Raw genomic sequence first — 22,662 nt, 5'->3', positions numbered from 1 at the left:
TTACTACGAAACGCCCGCAGTTTAAACCAGTTAGGCAGAATGTTATTAACAAATAAATGCGCACAGCATGGATTGGGCTTTCAAAAACTTGCAAATCTACTTAATAAGCGAACAACAATTTCTTGGTTGGTAAATGCCGCCGGTTTAAAGTCAACAACAAAAACATTGAATGCCAGTGGTTGGAGAGAAGGGAGCGAACGATTGTGGTGGTGAGTACAAGCTGAGATTTACTCCAAGATTGAGTAGATTGAGATTGTTTGCGCGCAGCAGCAGCAGCAGATATGCGAGCTCAGTTCTATACCCGACGTCAACGAGAGCAGCAGCAACAGGTCTTGGCAATTGGAGGCCTTACATCAAACAACAAGCACGCACATTAAGCACAAAAGCAGCTACTAAACGCAAAATGGTGGTAAGTGAAAATCTGGTTCATTTAAATGAATAAGCATAACAAATACCACAAATTTGATACCTCGACTTCAACAACGTTATCTTTTGGGGGCATGCGAGGCCACCACTTGATTCCAAGGGCAGCGAAAGCAATCAATATAAACAGTCAGTACTTGTTGCTCACATAAATACATATAATTCTCACACAGGCCAAACTAAATGAACAGGAACGCAGCGAAAAACTGCAGCCATTGTTGGATGCAGGCTGGACAATGGTCGAAGGACGTGATGCTATTTATAAGGAGTTTCTGATGAAGGACTTTAATCAAGCGTTCAGCTTCATGACTGGTGCTGCCTTGCTGGCTGAGAAAATGAATCACCATCCGGAATGGTTCAACTGCTACAACAAAGTGCAGGTCACTTTGAGCACCCACGATGTCAGTGGCCTCAGTAGCAACGACATTCGCATGGCCAAATACTTTGATGCCCAGGCCCAGTTGTTAAATTGTTAAAGCAATTTTTTTTCTAAACTATTCTGTTTATATATCTCAACTATTGAAATAAATAATTAGCCCAACATGCTCTTGCTTAATATTTGATAGTCAGCCTCCTCCAAAACGTCTGGAGAAGTTTCATCCGTGGCGTAGCCAAGTGTTTTAAAGAACATTAACGAGTCTTCATTATTATTTAAGACGGTAAGCATAATTTTCTCCAGCTGCCAGAAGCGCGCACATAATTCAAGTGTTTCCATCATAAATTTTCCAAGTCCTTTTCTTCGATACTCTGGCGAGATTTGTATCTCATAGCTAGCTCGTGAAACAGAACCATTAATTAACAAATTCGCTTTTTAGAATAACCATATTTACCAGTAGAGCACGCAATCTCCATTGTCCATATCAAAGCGGAACATTGTGTAAGCCACCGGTTGATTCTGTTGATTCAGTGCAACCAAGAAACGTGCCCAGTTCTTGTTGAGCTCCGCCTGTTTAATTTTGGGCTTCCATCCCATTTTCAGTTGCTTGTAATAGGGGCCGACATTCTGTTCCGCTAGTTTAAATGTCCATTTAAGGGTCTTGGCATCCATATCGCCTTTGGCGCGGCAATATAGTTTAAACTCCTCCGATGTGTTCGATTTGTAGGTATCGCATCGTACCGGCAGCTTTTCAAGTGGGTTCTTTTCACGTGCAGCAGCTTCTATAGATTTGTGCTTTGCAGAGGCACTTAGTTCGTCCCGATTTGTCATTATTGGCAGTCTTATAAATTAACAGCAAATCAATATTGTTTATATGATTGTTGTAGAGAGCGTGTGTTGCACTAAAAAGCGGGAAGCCAGTGTTGACAAACATCCATGCGAAATGCAACTCTGAGAAAAATAAGATTACTGAACACTAGTCTATCAACAAGTAAACAACTCATCAAACTTTGGATATTTTAATCTTTACAAAGTTAAATTAAATTTATTTTTACAAATTACGAAAGTTGGATTGGGCAGAAGACTTTTACATACAAGCACTGGTGCAGAAATGTAGGATTTGTCAATATACATGCACAAAAACGAATTTTTTGCTGACGTTAACGATTGTTCTTTCTTTCAGATTTATAAACAATCCGAATATCCCATTAATTGCAATGTTTAAGAAGTCAAAACCACAGGTGACACCACCACCCGCAGCTCCCACTGTTGAAGAAATGCTCGCTGATATTGACACTTTTGAAATATGCCAGCCAGCAGGAAGTACCAACGCTAGCAGCAGTGCAGCTTTTGAGCATGCACTGCTCACGGAACCCGAGAATTTGTCCCTTGAAACATGGTGGCAGGTGTTTGACGAATATGACCAAAAAGTCAAGAAACTGGAGACTATGGAGGGAACTTTGGACGCACATAAAGAAAAGCTACTAGAATGTAAAATAAAACTAGAGAAAAATGCCAAAGATCTGCGTGAAGGTATCAGTAAGCAGCAGACGTTAATTAAAGAGGTGATTGATTGTTAACCAATAGAAAAAATTGTTTTAAATTAGTTTGGAATAACGTTGTACTTTCGGATATCGATATCTCCTTCGTTCAAATTGCAATCGAATACAACACAAACAGAGCTTGTATTATCGAGTATAAAGTTAGGCAGAGCCAAATCTGGAAAAACATCGATGTTTAGATAAATTGATTTTTGAAATGTTTTTATTGAAGAACATCGATGTTTTAAGCATGTATACATGTATATATGTTTTAACATGAGTACACAAAAAATGTTAACGTTCATCAAAAATAAATTTAAGCAAATATTTAAGTTTTAAGACCATTGATTAAGTTAAATAAGTATACATTTATTTCGGCCTTAATAAATGTATGGTTAAATATATCGATGTCGATGCTTAAAACATCTTCGATGATTTCAAAAAATTAAGTAAAGTCGATGCATCGATTTTTCATCGATATTTCGCCAGCTCTAGGCAGAGCTCAAAAAGCATCGATACTAGTTACCTGCAGCCGTTTTATATGTGGGGAAAAATAAAGTAATTGTTTTTAAAATCATTGCAATGAAATGCAAGTGTTTAATTAAATAGAAAGTAAGTTTCGTGAATTGAAGCATTGCTATTTATAAAAAGCGTGAAACTTAAGAACAATACATTTATTTTCGGGCCATGAATAAGCCAGGGAACAGGTTTAGGCCAGAAAAAAAACTTGGCTGGCTTACCATTTACGCCACAGCGTTAATGGCAATACAACAGCGAGCGGAGGTCGATTGTTTTCTGTGTGTGTGTGAGTGTGTGTATATGTGTTAGTGTGGTTGCTTTAATATTTTACCTGTAAGTTAGCCCAAATCCAATTACCAAAACGAAAAAGTGCAACAATTGCTGTCGTAAAATAAAAACCCTTCTTCTTGGACTAATTGAATTTTACGTATTGTATTTTGGCTAAGCTAAAGCTGTTAACAACAAAACAAAATCAGTGGCAGTAACAAACACCTAAGACTTACACATACACAACAAATACTCAGAGCAATGGATTATTATTCAATTGAACAGTTGACAATATAAAAAAAGGAATGCAATTCATTGAATGACCAAATAGAAATGTTTGCAAAAAAAAAAAAACAACCAAGCGACTAACAGTAATTTTCACGGGCACACAACACAAGCAAATCGTACGTGTAAATGTGTATGTGTTGTTTATGCGCGCATGCATGTGTGTGTGTGCATTTGCGCGTGTGTGTGTGCGTGTGTGAACAAAGTGCTAATGAGATGCTGAAGCTGTGCTTCTTCTTGCCAGCAGTTTGTTGCTTTTGCCATTTATGCAAAAATACGTAAATTTTGAACAAAAGATGTACATACATATTTTATTGTTTTCAACTGTTGCGAATTTCGCTTGCTAACGAACTCGCTGCAAAAGGTGAAAGCAACTTTGTTGTTGTTTTTGCTGATGCTGTGTTGATTTGTATGAATTATATATGTACATACATACATACAGTATGTATATTTTTAAAGTGCAATCTCAGCCATATAAAGCTACCGTTATTGCAATCAAGTCGATTAAACTCATTCTTTTATTCTTCCGCAGCAGCAGCAGCAGCTACGCGTGAGATGTCGCGGCTGTAACGGATTTTTCCCAGTTTGGCAATTCATATTGGCAAAACAACAACTGCTGCAATAATGTAAGAGACGGAGGCTAACAAAGGTCAATCTAAGCCAATAAACCCAGCCTAGAACTAGTTAGGTTTCCACACACACACACACACATACCCAAACACATACATACAAATACACGTAGTCACAATAATCATGGGTTGGTTGCTAACGCTCCTGGCGCTCTTGCTCTCTATCAACGAGCTGCTGGCAGTTCCAACTCCGCTCAAGCTACCAGGTGAGTCCAATCAGACTAGAGACGAACATCTTGATTGTAATCATTTCATTGTGGCTCAACAGGCTACACACACAAACTGACGCCATACATTAAGCACTGGGAGGCAGCGAACTTTGATCGCTCGGTGCTTCAGGTGGCACAGCAAAGGCACTTGGAGCAGGCGCGTGCTCGCCGAAAACGTCAAGTGGATGCCTCAAGTGGGCTGGGACTGGCGCACACAATACGATTGAATTTCTCTGCACACGACAGGTGAGTGGGTGGCGTGTTCAATTGCATTGCATTTCTTATAAATATTCACACTCTCATTCTTTTGTTCACAGAGACTTTCTTTTGGTGCTGCGTCAGCAGCCAAATTCGGTATTCGCAAATGATGTGGAAATCGAAAACACACTGGGACCCATCGATTACGATGTGTCACGCATTTATACGGGCAGCTTGGAGGATGATGAGTCTGCCCATGTCCAGGCGATACTCACAAGTGATAATCTGCTGGATGGCACCATTGAAACGCAGGCTGAGCACTATTACATTGAGCCAGCGCAGCGTTACTCACAGCAATTGGCGGAGAGTGGCGTGCACAGCATTGTCTATAAGCTAAGTGATGTAAATATGCAGCATCAGAATTCATTTGCAAGTGGTTTGTCATCAAAGTCGCCCATTAAAACTCATTGCGCTAGCGAGAGATTGAGGCAGAAACGTTGGTTACCTGAGGAGGAGGTAAGTAGCTGCTTTTAATTTGAATAGAAAGTGTGCTAATTATTGTACCATTTTTGTCCAGCATGTCACTGTTCCAACGTATAATCGCAATCCTCCTCTACCGCTGGATCTAGAGGTACCCTACAATGATGATTTTCGCGTTCTCGCCTCTGAGGAGGATCGCAGCGATGAGGAGCCTAAAAGATCCACAACAACAACAACTATGCGCAGTACAGAAAGTTTTCTGGCCACACTAACTAAGCCCACACCTAATCGCAATATTCTTGTAAATAACTATAATCCCTCCAATGTTGGCGACAGCAGTCGAAGCTATAATGGAAACAGCAATACCAATTCAAATACCAACAACAACAACAACAATGTGCGCAAATTGTACACAAAGCATAAAAACATCATTGTCAGCACCTACAATCGGCCCATAGAGCCAGAGTTTGGTACACCGTATGAGGAGCCGAATGCCAACAATAGCAACAACCTGCCAAATAACTTTTTCAATGCCAATTGGACGACACTGTCGATGGGTAACAACAACAACGGCGCTAACGATCGCCCTAGCCATAAGACGCATGTAGAGATCATCACCAAGAACGGTGCCACCAAGAAACCCAATATTATTGTCAACAATTATAATCCAGAGATCATCTTTGCACCCAATCCGCACAATCCCAGTTTCAATACCATGCTGATGACGAATCTTTTAAGCGGCCGTGGCGATGATATACACAACTCGCCGCGCCTGCTCTACGATCGCAAGACCACTTGCATGCTTTATCTGCAGGCAGATCACACATTCTTCCAGAAGATGGGCAGTGATGAGGCTTCAATTGAGGCCATCACGCGCCACGTTCAACGCGCCAATTCCATTTATCGAAATACGGATTTCAACAACGATGGAAAACCGGACAACATTACGTTTATGATCAAACGTATTAAAGTGCATAATATGAACGCAATGAAGGATCCCAGTTACCGATTTCCCGGTAATTATGGAGTTGAAAAGTTTTTGGAGCTGTTTTCAGGTAAGCTATCATTTTTCCCACAAGTTATGGTTTCTCTTTAACCATTTATTACACAGAGGAGGATTATGATGCCTTTTGTCTGGCCTATATGTTTACCTATCGCGATTTTGAGATGGGCACTTTGGGTCTGGCTTGGACTGGTGATCTCAAGAATGCTGGTGGCGTTTGCGAAAAGAATGGTCACTATCGAGGATCCCTTAAGTCATTGAATACTGGCATTGTCACGCTCCTAAATTATGGCAAACATGTTCCACCCGCCGTTTCACACGTGACGCTGGCGCACGAGATTGGTCACAACTTTGGATCGCCTGTAAGCATCGCTGAAAACTTATCAAAAATCTGATTTAGAAACCAATTCTTTTCTTCAGCACGATCCGGAGCTGTGCACACCAGGTGGCGAGGATGGTAACTTTATTATGTTCGCCCGAGCCACCTCCGGCGATAAGAAGAACAATAACAAGTTTAGTGCGTGCTCCTTAAAGTCCATAGAGCCAGTGCTGAATGCAAAGGCACGTTCGATGAAGGGATGCTTCACAGAACCGCAGTCCTCTATTTGTGGCAATGGCGTTGTGGAGCCGGGCGAGCAGTGTGACTGCGGCTGGGAGGAGGACTGCAAGGATGCATGCTGTTTTCCCATGTCGCGGCAGCCGCATCTTGATGAAACGCCCTGCACGCTGACTCCCCATGCACGTTGCAGCCCCTCGCAGGGACCTTGCTGCACTACCGATTGCAAGGTGAAGTTTGGAGACAAATGTCGCGATGACAACGGTTGTCGCGATCCCTCATTTTGCGATGGACGCGTGCCCCAGTGCCCACCGTCGGTGAACAAACCAAACAAGACCATTTGTAACAAGGAGTTCGTCTGTTACATGGGCGATTGCACGGGCAGCATTTGTTTGGCCTATGGACTGGAGTCATGTCAGTGCATACCTGGACCACAGGATGATCGCATCAAGTCATGCGAGCTGTGTTGCAAACTACCTGGAGAGAATAATCCGTGCCGCAGCTCGTTTGAATGGAACGAGGCACCCTTTGATGTGCCCGACATGTACTCCAAGCCAGGAACGCCCTGCAATGACTATAATGGGTATTATATAGTGTTAATTTAATTCTTAACATAGCTAATATGTCTTTGATTCATAGCTACTGCGATGTCTTTCAAAAGTGCCGCGAAGTCGATCCCTCTGGACCATTGGCTACGCTGCGCAAGTTGCTGCTCTCTGAAGAGAGCATAGCCACGTTTAAAAAGTGGATGCAGCATCATTGGTACACCGTGGCTCTGGCTGCCATTGGAGTCTTTTTGTTGCTGGTATGTGCATCAAACTTGGAGTCCACTTCTCACCATCTAGAAATTTAATATTTGACTAGTATAATTTAAAATTTTAAATTTTTAGATGGTGAATTCGCACTGTTTTTTTATGTTTTTTTGTACATTATTTTTATGTGTTCCTAATTTTAATGCGTTTTGTTTGGAAAGTTAATGCGTGTGGTCACAAGTATCTTAAGGGATCAGTATGAGGCCAAATCGCAAGCCATGAGCGAGGGTGAGCCCAAATATGAACCCAAGTTGAGCCTCGTAAATCGCATTGATAAGCGCTTCATTTGACTATTGATAACAAAGCTAACATAGATCGCTTTTAGACTTGGACTCACGCAACCATACATATCCCAAATAGCAATCTTTGATATTATTCAATTAATTAATTGATTTATTCTTACCCTAGATACTGAGCACAAAGCTGCTGGCGAAACGCTCGAATCTGAAGCTTAAATCGGTGACCATCATTCATAGCGCCACCACGGAAACTGTGCGCCTGCCAGAGAACAACAATGGTGTCATTGTGCACACGGCCGTGCGCACCAAAGTGCCATTCAAGAAGAAGGTTCGTGGTGAGCGGAGCAAGAAGTCTGCAACCGGATTGGGAGCAACAGCAGGAGTACGCTCTAGTGCAGTAACCAAAGGCAGTGCCAGTGCCAGTGCAGAACCAAAGAAAACATCTCGAACACAGGCGCTGGCAAAGAAGAAGCTGAAAACAAATGTGACGGATGAGGAGCAAACCAAAAAGGCCAACAAAAAGCTAGGCAAACATATGAAGGAAATTATTGATTATTCGCAGCGCAACAACAACGGAAACGGCGCCGACGATGGCTCCAATTTATCCACGACCAACAATCATAGCAACACTTTTGGCAAAGTACAAAAGTGGCTATTAGAGTCACCTATTGTGGCCCAGCCATTGTCGCACATAGAGCATAGCTCACGAGTGCGTAATGTGATGAGTAAATCGCAGTCAACGCCCGAAAGGCTAGTACAGAAAACGCCACAGAAGACTAAGTCCATGGGCAACCTGTCCAACGAGAAGGTTAAGCTGCAGGTCGTCTACAAGCCACCCTTTAAGTTCTCGCTGCGGCTGTCCAAGAAGCCCAAGGTGAAAACGCATGTGGTAGGCGTCAACGCTGGCGCACGTCCAAAGCGTACACAGAAGAGCAATGCACGCGCTAGTGGACAGGCGACTACGTCCAAGGGACCGTATACGGAACGAGCAAAGCGTACCGCTCTGTTGCTATGCAATGAAGCCGAGGACGATAATCAAGTGCTCACTCTCAACGAACCCAACTATGAGACACTGAAGCCACCAAACCGCACCACTGAACATTGCTATGAGAATGTGGAGTTGCCTAGCGGCAGTGGAACAGCCGATCTTGCAGCTACATCAAAGCCGAGCAGCAGCAGTAGCGGTGGCAAAATTGCACCTAGCTCAACTCGCGCCAGCCTGGAGGCCACAGCAATAGCTTCAGGTCAACGGAGCTCCTATCGCCGCTCCAATTCGCTGTCCACACACAATCCTTTCGCAGTGGCGCCGCGTCGTAGCAGCAGCAAGGCTTCCAAGAATGAAGCCCACACCTCGGGTGGTTCCATTAACTTGACGCGAAACTTTGGGAGCACACAAAATCTCATCAATCTGAGCCAGAACATGGCCAAGTCGAAAAAGCGCAGCAGTCTCAATTTAAAAGCAAGTGCTGCCAAAAATGGCAAGGATCCGCCTACAACTACAACAGGAGCTCCAACGGCGACACCCCAGCGTCGGTCTTCTTCAAATGCAAATCTGCGCAGAAACAGCAGCGTCTCCAACTCAGCGCCACAGGCAGCTCCGTTGCCGCCGACGCGCAACTCGCGCAACAGCTTCAGTAACATTCCACGCGCCAGTCTCAATGGTCAAAGCGGCGCCTCCTCAGCAGCGGCTTCAGCTGCAGCTGCAGCAGCGTCATCGTCACTGGCGCCGCCCAGCTTCTCCCGTCAATCGTCAAGCAGCACAACGACAACCTCGTCGAGCGCTGGAACGCCGCCTGCATTGCCGCTTTCATTGCAACAATCCGCCTCCACCAGCGCCATGGCAAGCCAATGGCAAACTGTGCAGCCGATGCGACGTAGTCTTCACAATTTTAGATCGCGCTCAACGGCAGCGACAGCAGCAGCACCTGTTCCCACGACAACGACGACGACGACGGCAATGGAAAACGAATTGCCATCGGATTTGGAGGTTGTTGTGTCCGATATTGAGAATCTGGTTAGCTAAGAGCAGCGCCATTCCTTTTCATTTCAAACCAACCAAGTGAAAGTGATAAGTCCTAAAATTAGTTATACAAATTGTCGCATAGGTTTAAATGCATATATATATATATATATATATATAAATTTAGATTTGTATATATAAATATACACATACATATATGTATGTATGTACTTTACACTGCCTTAAACTTGCCGTTTCTGCTGAATATGTGAATGCCACGCCAATACATCCCCACACCAGATACCAAAACGACCACAAAATCATTATTAAACGCTAACAACGCTCGTGCTTATGGCTTCATCCTTTCACATAACACTACTTAAAATCCATAGACCATAAACACTCACCCACCCACCCAATGCCACCGCCAACGCCACAGCCACCGCCGAAGCCAGCCGCACTCACCGCACATTGTACCTTTTACTGTTTAACTGTTGTATTGTATTCGTGATCTGTAACTATATCTTGTAACTGTATTTTAATCTAAATCTACAACCCTTATTGTGTACACTAGTCGAAATACGATCGTTTTGTATCTACGAAAAATTCAATTAAACTGTCCAGTATCATATTGAAACTGTAACTGAACCTCCTAAACAAAACACTCTAAATATCGTGAACATTGAAGATCTACATTTATTGTCCAATAAATCTAATCATAGTCTATACAAACCATCGTGTTTCGATCGCTGTACACAATCAATCTATTCTTATAGTATTATTGGCCTATTGATATTGTTTCCTACATAGAATTATATTTTGTTATATTTCTATATGTCTATATCTGTTTTTTACATTCTTAACGTTTCCAACAACGACCATTCTCATCTGTAAACTTCGACACACAGAACAGAACAACAATACAAGGTGCTATTTTAGTAACGAATGTAAAAAAGAAATTAACCAACAAATTTTTAAACACTTATGAATATTTTCCAAGAAGATCAAAAATGATATTAAGAATCGTAGTTGGGAATGAGATAAAGGTGTAGCAGCCAGGTAGACTGGAAGCAGGAGTCAGGGGAAGTTGCAAATAAATAATACTTCGTAACAATAAAATATAACCAACGATAATTGTCAATAAATCAAAAGTAATATGCATCGAACATAGTTAGTAGTAATCGCAACAAAATCAAATAGAGAAGTTAATTCTGTGTCCCCCAATCAAACCCAATTCACTCCCCATTTACACACTGACAAACACACAAATGCCTGCGCCATTCTTAGTAGTAGTGTATATAAAAAATCAAATTGAAAGATACATACATAAATAGTTTTTATATGCAATATCAAATTATAGCAATGAAAGAAGGAACACCTATTGATATTCAAACACAAACACTCACGAATAGTCACGTAGCGTATCAAATCACAGAGCAAACGGCTTACAAATTAAACCCTAATATTAAAGATTTGTAGTCTAAGCTAATTGGAATCCCTAAACATAGATAAATGCTATAATTGTAGCTACGAATTATAATACTGTGTTGAACATCGGCGTTTAAGATTGCGTATAGTTCTGATATGACTTTGAATTTGTATGGGTGGTAAAGTAGTTACATGGGGAGTGCAATTTTATGAGCATTTGTGTATATTTTTTTGTTGAATATACAATGCATTATTAAATAGAAATACTTATGCTCAGCTCAAAAGACCGACCCATCTTGGGACAGATAGTTAACGTTAACGCGTAGGCAAGCTAAGAAACGGAAAAACGATAAAGTACGCGACAATCGCTTCAAAATGCTTAAAAAAAAACAAAACAAAAAAGAAACTCGAATTTTAGCTTTAAGTTCGTCTTAACAAAATAAAAAAATCGAAAACCTATGATAACTATTTAAATATGAAACTATACAAGGCGCAGATTCTTTTTTAACGTCAAACTATCGGCAATATCATTAAACTTACCAAAAAAAAAAAAAATTAAAATTAAAGGAAAGAATACTTAAAAAAAAATTGCCAATGTTTATGTACTGTATATAATAAATGCATAAAAGTATGATCTAAGCGGAGGATCGGCCAATGGACCGATTAAAGTATTTTGAACGTGGAAGAAAAGACTATAAAACGCGAAACTAAACATTTTTGTGTATTGTACATAAGAAATTAATTGATTTTAAACTATATACATATGTATGAAATAATTTAGTCGTATTACTGCAAAACAGATTTTAAAATCTTTGTGTGTACCTCAATTGTAATTAATATTTTTTGTGTACTTTCATGAAGGTTTTGCACCTACTTTACCTGATTGATAACGACTATTTTTTTATAATTTAGTTAAATCAATTTTTACACGTATTCAAGACCCCTCGCAGAGATCCGTTCCCCTAGTTAATAACCAGATTTAAATGTTGTCAAAACCCGTATCAAATATGAAGTATTTTGTCAATTAATAATGCGTAAATGAATGTCGAAAAATAAAAAAATAAGTATAATGCATCAGTTATGAACAATAATTATAATCTAATAAGTGGCGAACATAGCGAAACAGAGAAATATGTGAAAACTTAAGTTGTACTTAATTTTAATAATATGTTTACAGTAATTATTTTATTTATTAATATTATCATTAATGACTTGTGCAAATGTAACTAATTTTTAACACTGCACATACATCACGATATTTTATAATTTTTCATTTAATGCAAAATTCAAATAACAATAAAAACGAACTAAAATTTAATCTAAGTGGATTTTTTAGCGGCCTTTTCCAGTTTTAGGGCACGTTTGGCCATGATCCAAAAAAAGACGGACGGCAACAAATGGCGCAAATAATAGGCGATCTTGGCTTGAAAATCGCTAACAATTATGTCAGGTTCCTTACACAAAATGCATTGTAAAATGCGTTCGGATAGCTTTTGCGGCGACATTCCTTTAGCTGTAGCTTCATCCATTTCTAAAATAAGTCAAATATGTTAGTAAGGTGCAGCAAATAATGAAAAGTTTTTACTAACTGCCATAGTTGTTGCCCGATCCTGTCAAGGCATTCATCGAGAGCTGAGTCTGTACGTATCCGGGACTGATGCACGACACATTTATATTTTTACTGGCCACCTCGGCACGCAGAGCATCGGCAAAGGCCTGCATTGCATGCTTGGATGCGGAATAAGCTGCACGTTGGGGTATGGCAAATTTTCCTTGAACGGAGCTTATGAAGCAAATGTGGCCAATCTGACGTTTTATCATGGAAGGCAATAAAGCTAAAGAAAAAAAAATATTAAACTTTATATTTTCTTATTATATATATAGAGGGCAGCATTCGTACCTTTCGTCAATGCCACAGATCCAAAGTAGTTAACAACCATCACTTTAAGATCCACATCGACCGCTGTAGAGGCAACGTCGGCACGTACGCTTATTCCACCATTGTTAATCAGTATATCGACTTGGTTATATACAGCCAAGGCGCGCGTAACAAAGTCTGGTATGGAATTAAGCTCCGATAGATCCAAGGCAAGGACTGTGGGAGGATATGCAGGTTGCTGCAAACAGCTTTGAATAAACAAATATGATGCTGAAATTTTGCACTCCTTACCACATCGAGCGCCAACAGATCCTTCTTCACACGCTCCAGCTCTTGAACACGGCGGGCAGCCAGGATAACCTTACAACCTGCACGGTAAAAGACATGCGCAAGGGACTCGCCCAGACCGGAACTGGCGCCCGTAATAAGCACAACCTATAAGCGTTTTACTTAGCAATTAAAGCAGTCAATTTGTTATTTTAATATTCATGATTTTTACCTTGCCGGGCAATTGATTACGGTATTTTTGAGCGCGAAAACGCTGCCATAGATTGATGATGGCCAGTGGCAAAGCTACTGGCATTAGAATGCTACCGAGCACCCAGTAAAGAACATTCCAATCGCTGGTGGGTGCGCATTTTTCCATTTCTTGCAACTTCATTGTGAAACTTAATTTACAACACTGAGAACTTTGCACTTTCGTTGACTGCACAAAATAACAAAAACAAATACGAAACGTCATTCACAATTATGGCATACATCGATGTATTTCGATAGTCGATATGTTATTGTTTGTCACTGTGAATGGCAAAATGCACAGCTGATTTTCGGTTACGTTGGTGCTCTCGCCGTTTGCACTACACATAATTGATATTTTAATATATTTCAATTAAAAATATGTTAAAATGCACAGTTTAGTGAGACAAACAGGCCGCTTAAGCTGTTGGTTACCAGCAGCTCGAATTCACACATCTGCCGTGCAGCGCGCATTCTGGGAGCGCGAAAAGAAATCCGGCTACAAAACTAAACTTCCGGAGCCCTCTAAAAAGGAGCTTATTGTAAATGGATTACGAGACCTGAAAGAAGAAATAAAACTGTGGCGCCAGGAGGTAAAGGAACAGTTGGAAAGCGATCCCATATTGGTATTTAGACCCGGCGAAACGGATATTGTATTCGATTTCAAAGCTCCCGACGTTCTTGATAAATGGACCGTGACAACAGATGCAGATCACGGTGAAGGTAAAAGCAGTGCAAAGCTCGAGTTGAGCGCAGCAGGTGCAGGACTTTTTCACGGCGAAGTTAACTCGCAGCACACTAAGGATGGTGTCATCAAAAGGACCGGATATGCAAACATACGCACTAAGCGTGTGCGGGTCAGTAAATAAATCAAACCATTATTAAATTGGTCTTCATTTGTATTATCTTTTACAGAAATCATTCAAACGAGAAACTACCTACGACTGGACGCAATACAATATGCTTGTGCTAAAGGTTCGAGGAGACGGACGTAGCTATTTGATTAATTTGCACACTGAGGGATATTTTGATCTCATGTGGAATGATATCTACCATTATGTGCTATACACCCGCGGTGGTCCACACTGGCAAATAGCCAAAATACCCTTCTCCAAGTTCTTTTTATCCTCCAAAGGTCGTGTACAAGATCGACAGAATGCAATACACTTGAATTGTGTAACGCATTTTGGTTTCTCAGTTGCGGCCAAGAAGGGCATGGACGGTCCATTTGGCTTGGAAATCGATTACGTCGGAGTTGAATTTGATCCTAGTCATCGCGAGGAATTTGCCTACGAAATGTACAAGACACCCAAGTATATAGTAGCCACGTAAATCAAATGTTATTTAATTGTACAGTCAAAATAAATTCATTGCGTTTTCGTTCAAAAAACCCTCTCTGACGTAGCTCTCTCTCACACTCTCTGCCTCTCTCTTGAATCAGCTGTTTTAATGTTTACATACGCTCACTCCTCAGGGTCACTTACAAAATTCAACAGATACTGCAATTCACAATTGTTCTCTTTTATTTTGTTTTTGCATTCACTTTGAAAGGTGTTTCGGTTGCGACAGCTGCCAATTAGAAACTCACGAGCATTGCTCGCGCTCTTCTCTTTCTTAGTTCATTTCGCTTCAGTCTCACTCTGGCTCTTGCTCCTGAAAGTAGTGTAGATAACGCAGCGGCAAAAGAAACTTCCGCCTCAACTCTGCGTGGGTGCTGTTGTTTTTATTATTATCACATACGTAAATATTCGATAAAATTATGGTGAGTATGTTCATTCAGTTTGTTTTGCAAATAGAATTCCAACCCCATCGAAAAACCAACAACGTGGCCATGTGACAGTTCATTTACCAACAAACCGGGTGTGACCTTGAATGGGCGGACTGCGAATATAATCCTGTCCATAGCATAAACACAACAAAGCAAAATCAATAGTAAAGACTTTAACTATACGCATTTTACCGGTTTGCGGTGACGTTGACGTTGAAATATATGCGCAAGAAACGTGTTACCACAGCAAAAATAAAACAAAAACCAGTCAGTGGATATCGAAAGTGATTGAGGTGCATGAAACCAGTTAACGATTACCGTTCCTGCTATCGGCTTCAGTTGGTAGCTGTCTACCTGTTGTCTTTCTGCGCCACAGTTGTGCTCTTAACGGCGTCAACTGCTGACGTTGGCCCTTTTCTCGTGGCATTTAAAATGGTGCAATATACGGTAGATTCTTTATCTAGTTCAATTATACTTAAGATACTAATTAATTGTATTTGTCTACTATTTTACTGTTAACAGCAAGAGACATATCTGTACGATCCGAAAGTTCTGCTCCAGCTGGACTTTCATCGTAGCCCAGCCAAATTTCAGCCATTCATCTCGGCTGCTAATCCGGGTGAGCCCTGGATGAAGGTGCGTCCCCTTAAGGATAGCGATTATGATCGTGGTTTCCTGCAGCTGCTGTCGCAGCTTACGCATGTTGGCAATGTATCTCGCACACAGTTCCTCAGTAAGTTTCACTAAAATGATACAATTTCTATCTGAGTTTAACTCCATTTCTATCTGCAGCACGTTTCTCGCAGATGAAAGCTAGCGGCGATTACTTTGTCACAGTCATTGAGGACACCCGCAAGGGAGAAATTATTGGAGCTGCTTCCCTGATCATTGAGCGAAAGTTTATACACGATTGTGCTGTGGTAAGTTAAATGATATTATCCCTGGAATGGCAATTGTAACATGAACTCATACTGTTTTCAGCGAGGCCGCCTGGAGGATGTTGTGGTCAATGACACCTATCGTGGCAAGCAGCTGGGAAAACTGTAAGTCTAGTTACTCCAGCTAAGTAAGAATTACTCTTAAATGATTCCCCTTAGCATTGTGGTCACCGTATCGCTGCTGGCCGAGCAACTTGGTTGCTACAAAATGTCGCTAGACTGCAAGGACAAGCTCATCAAATTCTACGAAACATTGGGTTACGTCCTCATACCCGGCAACTCCAATTCTATGACTATTCGCTATGATGAAGCACCAACGAAACGAAATGCTACCTCGGCCGGCGTTGTAGCCGCCTCCTCGAGCGATGCTTGCCAAACTGTGAGCCTTGATTTTGCCTCTTGACAATTAGCCGCCAACGCTACTCCAAAATCCAAGCTTTAGGTCACCTGTAACCTAAAGCTACAAACTGCGCAAGGCGCAATGTTAACAACAATAACAAATGAGCCCGAAGAAATACGTTCATTTGGTGCATTTACTTAAATCAAATCTATTGCAAAAATTGCATTGCACTTGGCGCATGGATTTTTGGACAGCGCTGGCAGGCGGTGGTGTCTTTATGGTTCCTCTCCCATAAGGACATACAATTAGTTATATGGCTAAGGCAACCGCAATGGTTGTATTCTATTTTTAATTCTTACAGAACTCTCAATTTTATAATTTTTTCTCTCCTTTCTGCTACTGAATGTGAGGCGCGCCTTTAAAATATAAGGTTGTTGTTATACTTCCCTTCAAGAGCACGTTCATCAAGTAGCTTTAACTTTCTACAAATATATATGTGTATATATTATATACAAAAATTATGACTAACACTTTGTTTTATGTACAAGAATTGGCATCACAATTGCAAATTATGGTTTTCATCATATGTAGGTCTATTAAGAATGGGCAAAAGGCTCCTCAACGTATCACGAATACGCACACAAGTGTCCACATTTCGGACATTTTGAATGCTTGGCAAAGTATTGCTGCAGATGCTCGATATGTCCGCCATGGGAGCAGCCTTGGCACCAGGCATAGACGCCACGCACAATCAGACCACAAACGCAGCACTTGGCCGACTGCATGGATTTGCATTTCTCACAATACCAGCCCACATTGCCGCCTAGTGGACGACCACATTCGCCGCAATTCGTATGCATGACGGTGGATTGTTGGTTTATCTGTCGCACAGAACGCACCCAGGCGCGATTGATCACTTCACAAGCTTCGTTCCACAGCTCGTAGCGATGCAGCTGATCCACGTAGCTGTGAAACCAATGTTCCTGTTGAAGATTACATAGTATCATAAATAGGGAATCTCTTTTGCTGTTGAATGGTTAAACTTACAACCACGGCATCTTCAATCGGCAGTAATTTGCGTGCCTCGCCTAAAACTATGAGCACGGTTAATGCTGTTTGCACATCGCCAACATCGGTTTGCAGCATTAGGGAATCCGCCATGAATTGATGCGGCTCCCACATGGGTATCGGTGGCACATGACTGACTTTCAATATGCTGGGCACATGTGGTGGCTAATAAAATGAAATTCATTAATATGTTGACTCTTTCTACAAATTCTCTGCTCACCGGTGACTCGTCATGATCCGAGGCCTTCAAGTCTGGTTGAGGTCGAGCAGCTTGTACATCATGATGAAGCGCAGTGTCGGGAAAGGCCAACGCTTTAGTTACATCCGCTGGGCCGACGTATATAAACCCATTGCGCAACAGTTCAAAGTTATCAAACGTAATCTCGCTAATGATTTGCGTCTCAGAGAGTATTACCGAACTAGTTGGCGGTGGCTGTTGCTTTCCCCCTCCGCCTAGCTCATCGCCATCTTCACTTGCATCCGCAATTTCATTCGCCACTTCTTGGCTACTTCCATTCACATCCTGACCTAGTTCGTGTGGCGCCCAATCACTTGCCACTTGTGTTGCACGACGAGAACTCATCGGATTCTTTTGATTGGAAAACGAGGAACGATGCTCAAAGGGTGGCTCAAAGAGATTGCTGCCATAGAAGAGCTTAACAAAGTTCCACAAAGTAGTGGCCTGCAATTAGATCTTGTTAACACAAACACTGACTGATCAGATTTGGATTCTTTACATTATGCTTGCCATATTTCTTGGACACATCGGCGTTGTGCTCGCACAATTCGGCCAGCTTCTTGCCACTCAATAGTAGCTCCCTGGCGCAGCCAATGAAGCACTCATGCACTCGCAACTCAGTTGTGGTGTCATGTGCTGGATACCCTGTACCAGAGTCCATGTTCTGTCAAAGTTATAGTCAGAGATTAAATCGATACAAGGTAACAAACTATCTAGTCATTAAATTACCATATTTTTGAGCATGAACATGTACATCTTGGAATGGTCCAAATGGAACTGCATGTTCCCAGGCAAAACGGATTTCCGTCGACTTCTACAAGATAACGAAATCTTAAGAACTAAGGATATGTAGCAAAAAGTAACTTAAACATACATAAAGTTTGTGGTTTTTGTATTGGAGACACCACTTGATTTTGTTGCATATTCCTTGATTTTGTTGGCAAATGAAATGTCGCCGTGTCTACCCAAACTGGCACCTTGTGCATTGGCTTTCAGTGCCGGTCGTGTGGCATCCTTGAATGCATGCTTATAAATGCTGGAATCCTTGCCGGCAGACAGCAGACAATGCGAGTCGCTTCCCTGCCACGCAATGCCCGTGGTAACGTTTGTGTGTTCATTAAAGGAAGCAAATGGTATATAGGGTCGCCGAATGTCCCAAACATGGACACTATAGTCCACCACAAGGGCACAGCTAGCTATGTGATAGCTATAAATTATATTTGTTAATACAATGTATGTGTGTTATTATTGAGGGAACACTTACGTGCGCTCCGGTCGCCACTTGACGCGGCCAACGACAGCTATGGTGTGAATAGTATACTCCAGACTGGCACGTCCATCCATGTTCCACACTTTGATCTGCTTGTCTCGGCTGCCAGTGGCCAGCCAATTGCGTGTGGGATGCCAATCACAGGTGTAGATGGGCCCACTATGAGCCGTAAACTGCATCATACATTTATCCCACTTTCGCATGTCCCAGAGTTGAACGGTGCCATTCTCCGACACAGCAGAAAATACGTTCTGCGAGTGTGGTGAGAACTTGAGATCGCGAACAGACTCTGAATTACTAAAATACGTATTGACCGATTTATCAGAGCGTATGTCAAAGCACTTAATGGTGCCATCCTGTGAGCCGGATATTAATATATTTGGTTCGGTGCTGTGAAATGTGACTGTGTGTGCCGTGCGCTCATGCTCATTGTAGACAAGCAGCTGCTTTTGTCGTCCAAATTTGGACAGATCCCAAACGGAAACCACACCATTTGTTGCAGCTGTGGCCAGAATATTGCTATCCAGGGTGCTCCACGCAACGTCGTTGGATGAATAGCTGAGATTTTGGCTTTTGGTACCACGCATATTGCAAACTTCTGTGAAGCCATCGCTATCGAAGGAATAAACCTTGAGCACTAGAGAGAATCTTATAAGTACTTTAAATCGCAAGATGAATTGTTTACAATTGTGTTCTTACAGCTACGTCCGGCAACTGCTATCTGATTGTGATCCTTATTCAGGGCCAAGGCATTGGCATGTCCTTCCAAACATATTGTCGATATGGTCGAAGGATCTGCATCCTCTAGAGAATCAGGCATTGTAGCAAAGTTGTTTTTACATTGGGAGCGAAAACTTCGTTTATTTAGTTTTTGGGTTACGTTGCCACCTGACAGAATACAGTTGCATTCATTTTAGCGCTGCCACACCGAGCAATCTGATCTAGATAATTTAAAATTTAAAGTTTTTTCAGACTGATCTTTTTGGTAATTTTTTTAGTTGTGAAACTAGAACTTCAATGTTCTTTGCAGCGTTCTTTCTAGAACTTTAAACCTGCTTTAAAGTGCTTATCTTTATTTTATCTAATTTTAAAATTTCAATATTATTTATTTATTGCACATTTTGCAAATTGTAATTTTAGGTAAAGTTTAAATTTAGCTGTTTCTAGCCAGAAAGGAACAATGACACCAGTGCTGCCAGCTTCTTAGAGGAAAATGGTTCAGCTTGCCAGATCGGACATTTTTACTGGGTGGCAGCCTTCGGTTTAAGATCACAATTTGTCAGAAACAGATGACCGACAGCTTTGGCGAAATACTTGTTCATGTAGAACTGTGTAATTACTTGCAAGCAAAATGCCGGACATCAAAATAACACCATTGGGAGCCGGCCAGGATGTGGGCCGCAGCTGTCTGCTGCTTTCGATGGGCGGCAAAAACATCATGCTCGACTGCGGCATGCACATGGGTTACAATGATGAAAGACGCTTTCCAGATTTCTCGTACATTGTGCCGGAAGGACCGATTACCAGTCATATTGATTGTGTGATTATATCTCACTTTCATCTGGGTAAGTGGTTATTTGAGTTAATCACATCCATAACACCATCTAAGCCAATTCTGTGCATTTAGATCACTGTGGCGCGTTACCCTATATGTCGGAGATCGTTGGGTATACTGGTCCCATTTACATGACCCATCCGACCAAGGCGATAGCTCCCATTTTGCTCGAGGATATGCGTAAGGTGGCCGTTGAGCGCAAGGGCGAATCGAATTTCTTTACCACGCAAATGATTAAGGACTGCATGAAGAAGGTAATACCTGTAACATTGCACCAGAGCATGATGGTCGATACGGATCTGGAGATCAAAGCTTACTATGCTGGACATGTGCTGGGTGCTGCAATGTTCTGGATTAAGGTTGGCTCCCAAAGTGTTGTTTACACTGGCGATTATAACATGACGCCGGATCGGCATTTGGGTGCTGCCTGGATAGACAAATGCCGGCCGGATTTGCTTATCTCAGAGAGCACGTATGCAACCACGATACGAGACTCAAAGCGTTGCCGTGAACGTGACTTCCTTAAGAAAGTGCACGAATGTGTGGCTAAAGGTGGCAAAGTCTTAATACCCGTATTTGCCCTTGGACGTGCACAAGAACTCTGCATCTTACTTGAAACGTATTGGGAACGCATGAACCTCAAGTATCCAATATATTTTGCACTCGGTCTGACGGAGAAGGCAAATACGTACTACAAAATGTTTATTACGTGGACAAACCAAAAGATACGTAAAACATTTGTGCATCGCAACATGTTCGATTTCAAGCACATAAAACCTTTCGATAAGGCCTATATAGATAATCCTGGTGCCATGGTTGTGTTCGCTACGCCGGGCATGTTACATGCTGGCCTCTCGCTGCAAATCTTTAAGAAGTGGGCGCCAAATGAGAACAATATGGTTATCATGCCGGGCTACTGCGTCCAAGGCACAGTGGGCAATAAGATTTTGAGTGGCGCCAAAAAAGTCGAATTCGAAAACCGTCAAGTGGTTGAGGTCAAAATGGCTGTGGAGTACATGAGCTTTTCAGCCCATGCCGATGCCAAAGGTAAGTGGGAAAGATCCATGTCAAAAGGAAAACTAATTGTATAATATTTGCAGGCATAATGCAGCTCATACAGAATTGCGAGCCCAAAAATGTAATGCTCGTCCATGGCGAAGCTGAGAAGATGAAATTCCTGCGTGCCAAAATTCGCGATGAGTTCAATCTGGAAACATATATGCCAGCCAACGGTGAGACATGTGTGATCTCTACGCCGGTCAAAATACCCGTGGATGCATCCATTTCACTGCTCAAAGCAGAAGCACGCTCCTATAATGCACAGCCACCAGATCCAAAGCGTCGACGTCTCATACACGGCGTCCTTGTGATGAAGGACAATCGAATTATGCTACAAAATTTAACGGATGCCCTCAAGGAGATCGGTATCAATCGCCATGTGATGCGATTCACATCAAAGGTTAAAATGGATGATCCTGGACCAAAATTGCGCACCATCGAGAAACTTAAACTGCTGATGGATGAGAAACTAACCGGTTGGACAGTGACTCTGCAGGAGAATGGCACCATAGCCATAGAAAGCGTGGAGATCAACGTAGAAGAAGATGAAAAGGATCCCAAACAAAAGACCGTGCTGATTACATGGACCAATCAAGATGAAGACATTGGAGCCTATATTCTGAACGTCTTGCAGAATATGTGCTAGGTTCGAGCTACAACCAGACTTTATTACTGGCTCTATTCCATAGTTGTTAAGAATTAGTGTTGATTTGAATTGTGGTTATAAAAGTTGTCTTTAAATACATGTATCAACTTTTTTAAAAATTTAGAATCTCTAGTTTTCTCAAATTATCGATCAAATAATGGAAGCAAGGATATTGAAGCATATTAACAACAATTCACGGCAGGAAATCAAACCGAAACCAATAAAGGTTAGGAAAGTTTACAGAAATAACTATTTAGGTAAAAGGTTCTATTTCAGTTCTTTTCTTTCGGTTCCGGTATCAGTACCGGTACAACAAATAAATTTTGAAACATTTTAAAATTTTAAGATGTCGTTTTATAACAAATATGACATCGAAATAAACAGACCTAGGGCAAAAAACGAATTGAACGAATTTAAAAATATTTAAATGCGGTATGAATTTAAACGCCAAATAATGATT

General features: G+C 41.6%; 9 protein-coding genes across 13 annotated transcripts; 6 read left to right on the top strand and 3 right to left on the bottom strand.

Moving 5' to 3' along the window:
* The first annotated feature begins 21 nt into the window (after positions 1-21).
* LOC117792420 (pterin-4-alpha-carbinolamine dehydratase) lies at positions 22-964 on the top strand. Of its 3 annotated transcripts, none has more exons than XM_034632569.1 (3): positions 22-209; positions 268-409; positions 597-964. In XM_034632569.1, the coding sequence occupies exons 1-3, from the start codon at positions 40-42 to the stop codon at positions 897-899; spliced, it is 615 nt and encodes a 204-aa protein (XP_034488460.1). In that variant the 5' UTR covers positions 22-39; the 3' UTR covers positions 900-964. The 3 variants fall into 3 exon arrangements, with proteins under 3 accessions (XP_034488460.1, XP_034488462.1, XP_034488461.1); XM_034632571.1 differs by having other exon boundaries at positions 25-209; positions 274-409; XM_034632570.1 differs by having other exon boundaries at positions 25-209; positions 271-409.
* LOC117792422 (N-alpha-acetyltransferase 40) lies at positions 924-1,726 on the bottom strand. Its single transcript, XM_034632572.1, has 2 exons — positions 1,254-1,726; positions 924-1,193 (listed from the first exon to the last, which is right to left on the bottom strand). The coding sequence occupies exons 1-2, from the start codon at positions 1,628-1,630 to the stop codon at positions 956-958; spliced, it is 615 nt and encodes a 204-aa protein (XP_034488463.1). The 5' UTR covers positions 1,631-1,726; the 3' UTR covers positions 924-955.
* A 33-nt stretch (positions 1,727-1,759) lies between these two features.
* On the top strand, positions 1,760-2,392 carry LOC117792423. Its single transcript, XM_034632573.1, has 2 exons — positions 1,760-1,912; positions 1,983-2,392. Exon 2 carries the CDS (start codon positions 2,017-2,019, stop codon positions 2,377-2,379), a length of 363 nt encoding a protein of 120 aa, XP_034488464.1. The 5' UTR covers positions 1,760-1,912; positions 1,983-2,016; the 3' UTR covers positions 2,380-2,392.
* A 386-nt stretch (positions 2,393-2,778) lies between these two features.
* LOC117792415 lies at positions 2,779-11,491 on the top strand. The gene is made up of 9 exons (XM_034632561.1): positions 2,779-2,952; positions 3,944-4,246; positions 4,309-4,495; positions 4,567-4,963; positions 5,025-5,982; positions 6,039-6,292; positions 6,351-7,069; positions 7,126-7,291; positions 7,707-11,491. Exons 2-9 carry the CDS (start codon positions 4,165-4,167, stop codon positions 9,558-9,560), a joined length of 4,617 nt encoding a protein of 1,538 aa, XP_034488452.1. The 5' UTR covers positions 2,779-2,952; positions 3,944-4,164; the 3' UTR covers positions 9,561-11,491.
* A 508-nt stretch (positions 11,492-11,999) lies between these two features.
* On the bottom strand, positions 12,000-13,526 carry LOC117792417 (dehydrogenase/reductase SDR family protein 7-like). The gene is made up of 5 exons (XM_034632564.1): positions 13,304-13,526; positions 13,096-13,239; positions 12,826-13,042; positions 12,515-12,760; positions 12,000-12,456 (listed from the first exon to the last, which is right to left on the bottom strand). The coding sequence occupies exons 1-5, from the start codon at positions 13,463-13,465 to the stop codon at positions 12,245-12,247; spliced, it is 981 nt and encodes a 326-aa protein (XP_034488455.1). The 5' UTR covers positions 13,466-13,526; the 3' UTR covers positions 12,000-12,244.
* Positions 13,527-13,623: 97 nt separating this feature from the next.
* Positions 13,624-14,710, top strand: LOC117792418 (complex I intermediate-associated protein 30, mitochondrial). The gene is made up of 2 exons (XM_034632565.1): positions 13,624-14,177; positions 14,236-14,710. The coding sequence occupies exons 1-2, from the start codon at positions 13,710-13,712 to the stop codon at positions 14,650-14,652; spliced, it is 885 nt and encodes a 294-aa protein (XP_034488456.1). The 5' UTR covers positions 13,624-13,709; the 3' UTR covers positions 14,653-14,710.
* A 191-nt stretch (positions 14,711-14,901) lies between these two features.
* On the top strand, positions 14,902-16,890 carry LOC117792419 (probable glucosamine 6-phosphate N-acetyltransferase). Of its 3 annotated transcripts, none has more exons than XM_034632568.1 (6): positions 14,902-15,082; positions 15,611-15,821; positions 15,881-16,008; positions 16,070-16,131; positions 16,186-16,405; positions 16,728-16,885. In XM_034632568.1, exons 1-6 carry the CDS (start codon positions 15,080-15,082, stop codon positions 16,767-16,769), a joined length of 666 nt encoding a protein of 221 aa, XP_034488459.1. In that variant the 5' UTR covers positions 14,902-15,079; the 3' UTR covers positions 16,770-16,885. The 3 variants fall into 3 exon arrangements, with proteins under 3 accessions (XP_034488459.1, XP_034488457.1, XP_034488458.1); XM_034632566.1 differs by lacking the exon at positions 14,902-15,082 and adding an exon at positions 15,196-15,535; XM_034632567.1 differs by lacking the exon at positions 14,902-15,082 and adding an exon at positions 15,198-15,535 and having other exon boundaries at positions 16,797-16,890.
* LOC117792416 (GATOR complex protein WDR24) lies at positions 16,676-19,821 on the bottom strand. The gene is made up of 8 exons (XM_034632563.1): positions 19,642-19,821; positions 18,937-19,579; positions 18,547-18,879; positions 18,402-18,486; positions 18,172-18,336; positions 17,655-18,116; positions 17,414-17,599; positions 16,676-17,349 (listed from the first exon to the last, which is right to left on the bottom strand). The coding sequence occupies exons 1-8, from the start codon at positions 19,760-19,762 to the stop codon at positions 16,993-16,995; spliced, it is 2,352 nt and encodes a 783-aa protein (XP_034488454.1). The 5' UTR covers positions 19,763-19,821; the 3' UTR covers positions 16,676-16,992.
* Positions 19,822-20,209: 388 nt separating this feature from the next.
* Positions 20,210-22,321, top strand: LOC117791729 (integrator complex subunit 11). Its single transcript, XM_034631598.1, has 3 exons — positions 20,210-20,507; positions 20,570-21,544; positions 21,598-22,321. Exons 1-3 carry the CDS (start codon positions 20,294-20,296, stop codon positions 22,200-22,202), a joined length of 1,794 nt encoding a protein of 597 aa, XP_034487489.1. The 5' UTR covers positions 20,210-20,293; the 3' UTR covers positions 22,203-22,321.
* The last annotated feature ends 341 nt before the right edge of the window (positions 22,322-22,662 follow it).

The sequence above is a fragment of the Drosophila innubila genome (assembly GCF_004354385.1).
Source record: "Drosophila innubila isolate TH190305 chromosome 3R unlocalized genomic scaffold, UK_Dinn_1.0 2_E_3R, whole genome shotgun sequence".
NCBI lineage: Eukaryota > Metazoa > Arthropoda > Insecta > Diptera > Drosophilidae > Drosophila > Drosophila innubila.
This window is presented reverse-complemented; position numbering and strand designations above follow the sequence as displayed.